Source organism: Toxorhynchites rutilus, chromosome 2, assembly GCF_029784135.1.
Source record: "Toxorhynchites rutilus septentrionalis strain SRP chromosome 2, ASM2978413v1, whole genome shotgun sequence".
Taxonomy (NCBI): domain Eukaryota; kingdom Metazoa; phylum Arthropoda; class Insecta; order Diptera; family Culicidae; genus Toxorhynchites; species Toxorhynchites rutilus.
Window position 1 is genome coordinate 195,681,236 of NC_073745.1, and position 8,138 is coordinate 195,689,373.

The 8,138-nt window shown below is 39.1% G+C and overlaps 1 protein-coding gene across 3 annotated transcripts in view; it reads left to right on the top strand.

Moving 5' to 3' along the window:
* Positions 1–7,327, top strand: part of LOC129764520 (calsyntenin-1) — a 186,990-nt gene extending 179,663 nt beyond the window's left edge. For all 3 annotated transcript variants that reach the window (XM_055763691.1, XM_055763693.1, XM_055763692.1), the window contains exon 8: positions 795–7,327. In XM_055763691.1, coding sequence (XP_055619666.1) covers positions 795–798 — 4 coding nt within the window. In that variant the 3' untranslated portion in view covers positions 799–7,327. The remainder of the gene's footprint in view (positions 1–794) is intronic.
* Positions 7,328–8,138: the final 811 nt, after the last annotated feature.

The following is an 8,138-nucleotide window of genomic DNA, read 5'->3' on the forward strand; positions in this document are numbered from 1 at the left end:
TACAGCAAATATTCAGAACATTCATTCATTCATTCATTCGTTGTGAATTGATTCGGAAACAACTTCAAACAAATGATTACTAATCCAATGGTACATCATTACCGTCAATGGGGGAAAATAATAAGGGAAGACCCTGATCTGGAAAAAAATCGATTGTTATTGCATTTTTTGGGAAGCTTATGCCCTCATAAATGTTGTCCTAAAAGGATTTTTCGATATTTGATTTCGTTGGAAAGTTACAGCCAAAATTATGAGGACACCCCAAGGGATATAATATTCTCTGTACGATTTTTGAAACGCGTTTTTCCAATTTTTTCAACTGGTGGTATCGATATCTCAGGATCTACTCGACCGAATAAGCTGAAATTTTTTATCAGCATGTAAAAATGAGTTACCTAAGACGTTACATAGCCGTTTTTTGACATCTTTTTTTTCGATATTTTATGAGCTTCTAAACAGCAATTTTTCATGAAAAATAACTCATTTTCAACAAAAATGGCTGCCTTTTTGGCAATTTTTCGAATTTTCAAAAATTCGTGTAATGTTTTAGGTATCGTCCAGAAGTTTCAAAATATTCATTGGAATTCGTTCTGCGATACCCCGTTGCTTCAAAAATATCCTAAACAATAACCAAAATACCCGAACTTTATTCCTAACATCCTAAAAGAAATCACGAAATCATTTATTATTTTTCAACTTCCAAGACAGGGGTCCCTCCATAAGCGATTAACATAATTTATTGTGAAATAAGAAACTATTTCTCACCTCTTTCCATTTTTAATATCTCATTCCAGATAAATTGAATAAACCAACAATTTAAAATTATGGAAAATGTATTGCATGTTTTAAAATTAATAAAACAAACAATTGAGAAAACAAGCAAAATTGCCACTTCACAACTATTCCTCAAAAATACACACACGTCTACACAGAGACACACACGAACACACACACGGCATGCAGACACGGATTTAAACAGGAACACGTAACGTTACAGTAAACAGCAGCAGCAGCAGCGTAGCAAATCAGAGGTCGAATCCAATCTGCGATTCGAAAACGGCGTGGAAGACGAATAATTAGAGCCAATCTACGCGCATTATTTACTAGTAAACAATAGTGATAATACACAGAAAGGCCATACTGGCAGAAGTTCCAGCAGCAGCGTATAGAGAAAAAAATGGAGAAAAGTGTGTGAAAAAATCGTTGTTCATTTTATTTTTCCATGTTGTGTCCCATATGTATATGAAGTAAAAAAAGGGCGGTCACTCAAGTTATCATTTGTATGTATATTTTTAGAGCCCAACTGAAATGAAAATATAGAAAGAAAAATATTAGCAAAAACCCAGATAGTAAGATGAGGCACAGAAAGGAGCAAGACGCAGTTAAGAAAATGTTACAAATAACACCGCCATCATAGCATAAATACGAATATCAATCGCCACGCGTACCATTATCTACTGTCTTATATCTGAGATATCTCTAGGGCTTTCATGAAAAGTATAACACAAAAACACACGCTTCGATAAGAACAAATTCGGGCTTAGCGTAACGACAAAAATGACATGCTGGTTTGATTTAACACACACATAGTGAAGGTGTATCATTTTTCTTCGCGATGCGTTAGATGGAGGATTTGAAAATCTTTGTTCGAATCGTATTCCGAAAAAAAAATAAGTGGAATAATACACAAGACCACTCGTGAGCTTTCGGAAGTAAGGATCGAAGAGGATAATCGAAAGACGTTTCGTCGTTCCCACTGAGTTGCTGGAACTACGAACCACATTCAAATGGTGAAATAAATGCCAGGGGCGTGAGGAATTAAGCGGTAAGTTGTTTCCACATTTGAAAACTGCATTCCTCATTCAAACGGGTATCTGTTTCTAACGCTTGCATTTAAAAATGGACAATTTTCAGATGGTAAAGCAAAAAAAAAACTACAGAAGATGATTTAATGGAAAACAATCCCCATGAAACAAAATTCTATTAATTCTTCTTCCATTCTTTGTTTTTGAAAGGCTTTAAATTCTATTGAATGATGTTACAAAAATAATTCGACGCCCTGTCGGGCGGCCTTTTGCCAGTTGGCAGGAGCTTTCGTCACTGCTGTCTTGTCGGCATGTTCTTCAGTTTTTTTCGCCATGAAATTGTAAGAGTAGACCATCCGCTTCAGGTTTGCCCAGAAATTCCCGATGGAAGGCAGCTGGGAGACGTCCGGAGGGTTGGCGGACTTCATAAAAACATCTATCTTCAAGCGGTTGATCTCCTTGGCGGAGGCCAGGTCCCGTCAAAACATCATATCCTCTTCCGGATGATATTTTTGACTGGTTCCCTGTCTATCGTTGCCGTCCACCGTTAAGTACGCCGTGACGTTCCGCTTCGCCGAAAAAATCTCATTCTCCATCCGTGGCTGCTAGCTTGACTAGTTTGAGATTCGAGGAAGATTCCAAATGAGGGCTACTAGCCTTGAAGAAAATGAAGGGGGAAAGGCCCTTTACCAGACGCTTAGAGTAGGCACAACTGAAGGAATGCGCCTACTGATGTGATCCGGTGGAACCACGTCTTCTGGGATTTGGCCGGGCAGAGCCGGATAGAGGAAGGAAAATAGGAGCGGAGAAGGAATCAATAGGAAATTTTCTGATTCCTTACCGAATTATCGATCGCAGAACTTTACGCTCAAAAACATCGAGCACTCGTCGGTCAGCTTTCTTCAGCGTCCATGCTTCATGTCTTGTTGGAGAACGCATCCCCCTGCTTCAGTCCATTTAACGTTACGAAAGCGGCTGATATCTTGCCAGCTATCCGCACGCATGACTTCGATCCTTCCAGTGTCATACGACTCAGCCTAATAAATTTCGTCGGAAAAACGAGCTCCAGCATAATCTGATACAGCTCGTTTCTTTTCACTGAGTCGATGGCCCTTCTTGTATCCTTGTATCCTCCCTGTATCTTTCTCTCTCTCTCTCTCTCTGTTCTGACACGTAGCCGCAGTGAGCATGCGGCTTCTGACACGGATCTTCTCGTCTGTAGCTCTCTGGCACTCGGCATCAAACCAGCCGTTACGCTGTCTTCCCCGCGTCGTACCTACCACCTCTCTCGCAGCCGTTTCAATGGCACCGTGAATAGTACTCCACAGCCCATTTATATATTGTTTCTCCTGCTATTCTGCGATCCGTTGATCCAGCTTTCCGGCGTATTCTTCTGCCACGCCATCAGCTTTCAACTGCATCGTTATCTCTGTGCGGGATTTCAGTTCGACAACCGTGCGCGGATCCTAAAAACGACGAGATAATGGTCAGAGTCAATGTTTGGTCCGCAGAAAGACCATTAGTAACATCCGAAAAGTGCCGACCGTCAATCAGTACGTGATCGATCTGGGAGCAGACTTCTCCATTAGGGTGCCTCCAAATATGTTTCCAAATATTCAAACGTGGAAAATAGGAGCTACATATGGCCATTCCTCTGGCCGCGGCAAAGTTTATCAGCTTCAGACCGTTTTCATTGGTTGACGAGTGAAGGCTGTACCTTCCAATGACCGTACGGAAGAATTCCTCCCTCCCAACCTGTGCGTTTGCATCTCCGATGACGACTTTTACATCGTGTTTTGTTTTGTTGTAGTTGAATAATTTGCTCTTAATCCTCAACACGCATATACGGTCATCAACGGGCCTCCAACGCCGCCACTAGAAGATCTGGTACTTGAAAGAAGTGTGTGCAATAGGGTCTACTGCACGGAATTCCTTTTCTCCGGAATTTGGCCATTCATTGAGAGATCTGACGTTCCAAGTACCTAACTTCCAATCGTTTACCTTCTTCGTGTTCCGTGTTCGTTGCCTAGGTCTTTACCGCCTCATCCGTTCCGTATTTCTATATTCGTTGTTCGTGGTTAGGATGGGTTTCGGTATGCTAGCTTACCAGGGTCGCGATACCTACATTCTCCTGATGGGGCTGCCATCTTAGGTGTAGCTGGCGGGATACAGCATTTCATTCTCAGCCGCTCGCTCCGAAACAGACGCTGTTTGGGCCGCTCCTCAGACGCACCGGTCTGTTTTTTTTTGGCTGAGATGCTTATGGCGGCGTCAACTCGCCATTTTGGGGTCGTTAGGGGAGATTGTGTCGACTAACTAACTCCTGTTGCTTGTTCAGGGGTATTTTTTCATTGTATTCGCACCTACCCTCCATATCTGTAGGTCAATTCGCTATCCACAATTTGCGACCCTTCCGATTCCTTGCAGCTAGGCTAAATATCGAACCTCACATTGAAAATGCGAGAAGCGTATTGACACCCACTACGACACCCATATTGAACCCTGTGAGAATCACTACGACACTCGGAGTGAAGAAAAAACAATCATGTAACCTTATACTAAACAGACGGACGAACGAGGGATGTTGATTCAGGCGCACGTAAGCGCAACATCATTTTAATTGCTAGTCATACGCGTCGTCAATCAGCGATCGGCTCCGCCTATATATCCTCATCCTTGCTCTAGTTTATTGCCCTTCCGTTTAACAGTATTATATTCTTCGCACGAGATGGTGCTCCCAGTAAACAAAAACCATGAAGCGCAGTTGCTTTACTGTTTTCACCATAACTTCCGCAGTTCAACTGATAGCGCTGTCAAATTTTGTTTGAAAACTCATGTGTTACTTTGATTGACGCATGAAAAATTGGTGAAATTTGTCCATTTTTTTAATGCAAGCGTTACAAATATAATTGGATTCAATTTTTGATACATAGCCAAATTCAAATAATCCAGAATTCATTTCTGTATTTGAATGATCGAAAATAAAATAAAATAATGGCTTCCTCAGCTCAGTTTCCATTCTACACTGATTTGCGCCCTCATGTTAAGTTCTTCTTATGTTCTCGGAAGAAACGCATCGTGCAACAGCGCAGACAACACAAATTCAGGCCACCATGTTCGATCGAAATTTACCGAAACAGTAGCTCCCCAATTGAGGAGGGTAGTGACGAAATTTTGCACGCAAGTAAGCACGAACAGACATAGACACTACCACAGACAGTTCTAGTTCAACTTGAAACCGTCCATATTAATTGTTTCATAAAAGATACGCATCGAGCAATACTGTTCTCCTCGACAAAAACAAAAATATTTGTGTTCTGATCACCACAGCTTCTTTATCTTACCTTACCAACAAATCGCAGACCCGAACAGGCGCACATTTGGTCATTCCCCCATTTCCCTAGGATTACAGATAAAAACCTGGAATTCGCAAACAAAACTTTTGATTCTTCAATAGTTTTTAAACATCGATTTTTAGTTATAGTTTTTATTGCTTTTCTAAAGCAGTGAATCTGATGGTATAGTCGAAAAAATGAAATCAAAATAATTTTGTGATACGAGTGTGAAGAAATAACATATAATAGCTACTTTTTTTTTGTTTCGTGATGAACAACAAGCAAAATATGGTTCAGGGCTCACAGGGCCCCATAGCGTATACAAGATTTCCTTTTTATTTCATTAGTTGTAATATTTTCTACTTTACGATATATCTACTTTAAAAGATATTCCGATCGTAATTATGCTTCTTTTCTTTGAAGATAAATTTGTTGCTCAGTCTACATAAAAGCGGCAAGGCTAATTTTATTATCACCTAAGTTAACACATCTAGACATAACTCTAGCGTTTAAGTGAAGACAAGTTTAACAGCAAAAATGGGAAAGTGTACATTAAAACAAAAATTGGAATTTAACAATATATTTAATACAAAGCGATAAATATATCATCACTAACACATGGTTTTGTGAATAAACAATGGTGAGCATAAATTAAGAAGCAAAAACACATAATGCATAGAAGAATCCAACTTCATCTAATAAGTATTGAGAAAGCAGAAGTTAAATTTCATAATAACTGAACATAATATATATATTTATAGTCAGTATATTATTTTGGGAATGGGATGAACCAGTGAGCCAGATTCACAGCTACATACAGCTAAACGGGAAAAAGAAAAGTCATATGGACGAACCGCTGTTTCAAAAAATGTACATGTTGTTTGAAGACGCTGGAGAAAGCAGCTAAAACTGCGCGTCAGATTGTGGTGCAGGTAGCTTGGGAAGGACAGTTTATGGAGCAGACGAGAATATGGAAACAGCTAGCAAACTCACACAGAGCAGTTAGAATTTTGAAAAAATACCTTCAAAACATCGTTTATTCTGAGAAACTTAAATGTTTGATTCGTCACTTAATACGCTGTCTCGATCTGAGGACAGTACAAATGAATAAAATCTGGACAAAATCAGCACCACAGTTAAGCTGAATAAAAGAATGGAAAGAACAGGTGTGTTGTAATCGAGCTATTTCCGTCCTTCCACAGAACAAAACACCTTCCACATCTCAGACACAACATAACGATGACGATTCAGACAAAAAAACGTGTGGCAGTGCGCATAAAATGATGAGATCATGAAATTTTACTAATCATAATGGCTGGCGAATTAAAATATATATACAAAAAAAATTCGTAAGAAAAACAAAAACTCGATGCAGTGAAAAATTACTTTAATAACTATGCTTAAGTTTGTGAAAAAGCAGTATAGAACAAAACGTATTTGTGTTTAAATGTGAATACTTAAAATGGAAAATTGAGGACAACCACAACAATGATGTGTGCACACACAGACACACACACACACACATGGGTAGTACGCATGTAAATGTACACAAATTAGCGTAAATAATTTTCCGTTAACGGTCATCCTATATACCGACAACAACAAGAACAAAAAAAAACACTTAAGAAGCAGATTAAGAGTAAAGAATGAGCAAAGCAGTCAGGACGGGAGTAAAAAAAGCGAAAAGTAAAATCCAAGGGATTTCCTTCATACTGAACGCCGCTTCTACAATCTTACACTAGTATAGAAAAACCAGCGAACTAAACAAAAAAAAAAAAAGAAATGCTTCTTTATATTATCACCGGTAAAAACAATAGAAAGGAAGAAATGTTCAGCACGATTTGAGCGGATTGGATGGATTCGTTTTATTTTTTATTTTTCATTCTGACCTGTTACAAAGATGGATATTTTTATATTTTATTTCGTTCTGAAAGTATTGCTTTCATGTTCTGTTCGACGGGTTAATAGGTCACTTTTGTTCTTATTATCATTGTAGATGAAAAATGCATCTTGTTTCGTTCGAATTCGCAAACGGTTATCGAAAGCGAAAAACAACAGAAATCTATAGAGCTAAACTTTTAAAGAGCATCATTTTTGAGAAGGGAGGGAACCTTTAGAAGTAAACCGATCCGTGCAACATTCAGTCCCCTACTTTTGTTTCGAGGAATAAAGTTTAAATAAAAAATAGGAGACGTGTTGTTGCTTTTAAAAGAAAGAAATTTCCGAATATTGGCCCCCTCAATGCTATCATCGTGTGTTTGTCAGTCACGGGCATAAACTTCAGAGCGTTTTCTTATTGTTTCAACATTATTCTGGGTTCTTCATTAGTCTTCATACTTCGACCTAGGAGGAGAAGGGCGCTGACCAAAGTCTATCATAGGAGATTTTTTGGCTGGAGAGCCGATTGAGGGCACATCTTTAAAATACCACATCTACTACAGTGAGGGCAGTAGAAGAGAATTAGTGGTTTTGCCCATTTAATGTTCAAAGATAAACATATCGAACGAAATTCAAAAAAACAACTCGAACGGAATACAGAATAGGGGTGAACAATGATGCGTGTCATTGGGTGGAGATTGTAGTGATCACCTACCAATAATTTTATCGATCGCCAATGAATCAAGATCTAGTGAGTCAGTCGATATTGCGTATGACCTCACGAAGAATATTGACTGGAGAAAATTTGCAGAATTAATATCTGAAGCAATCATTTCGATGCATGAACTTCCTCCCCTTGAAGAGTATAATTTTATATCAAGTTTGATTTACGATAGCGCACTTCAAGCTCAAAAGAAACGTGTACCGGCTACCACTTTCCGACGTCGTCCTCCATCACTTTGGTGGGACAAGGAATGTTCAAAGGTCTACCTTGAAAAATCATCCGCTATCAAAAAATTCAGGAAAACTGGATTAGTGGAATGGTTTCGAAAGTACCAAGCTCTAGAAGCCAAACTAAAAGGTCTGATTAAAGCAAAAAAGCGTGGATATTGGCGGAAAT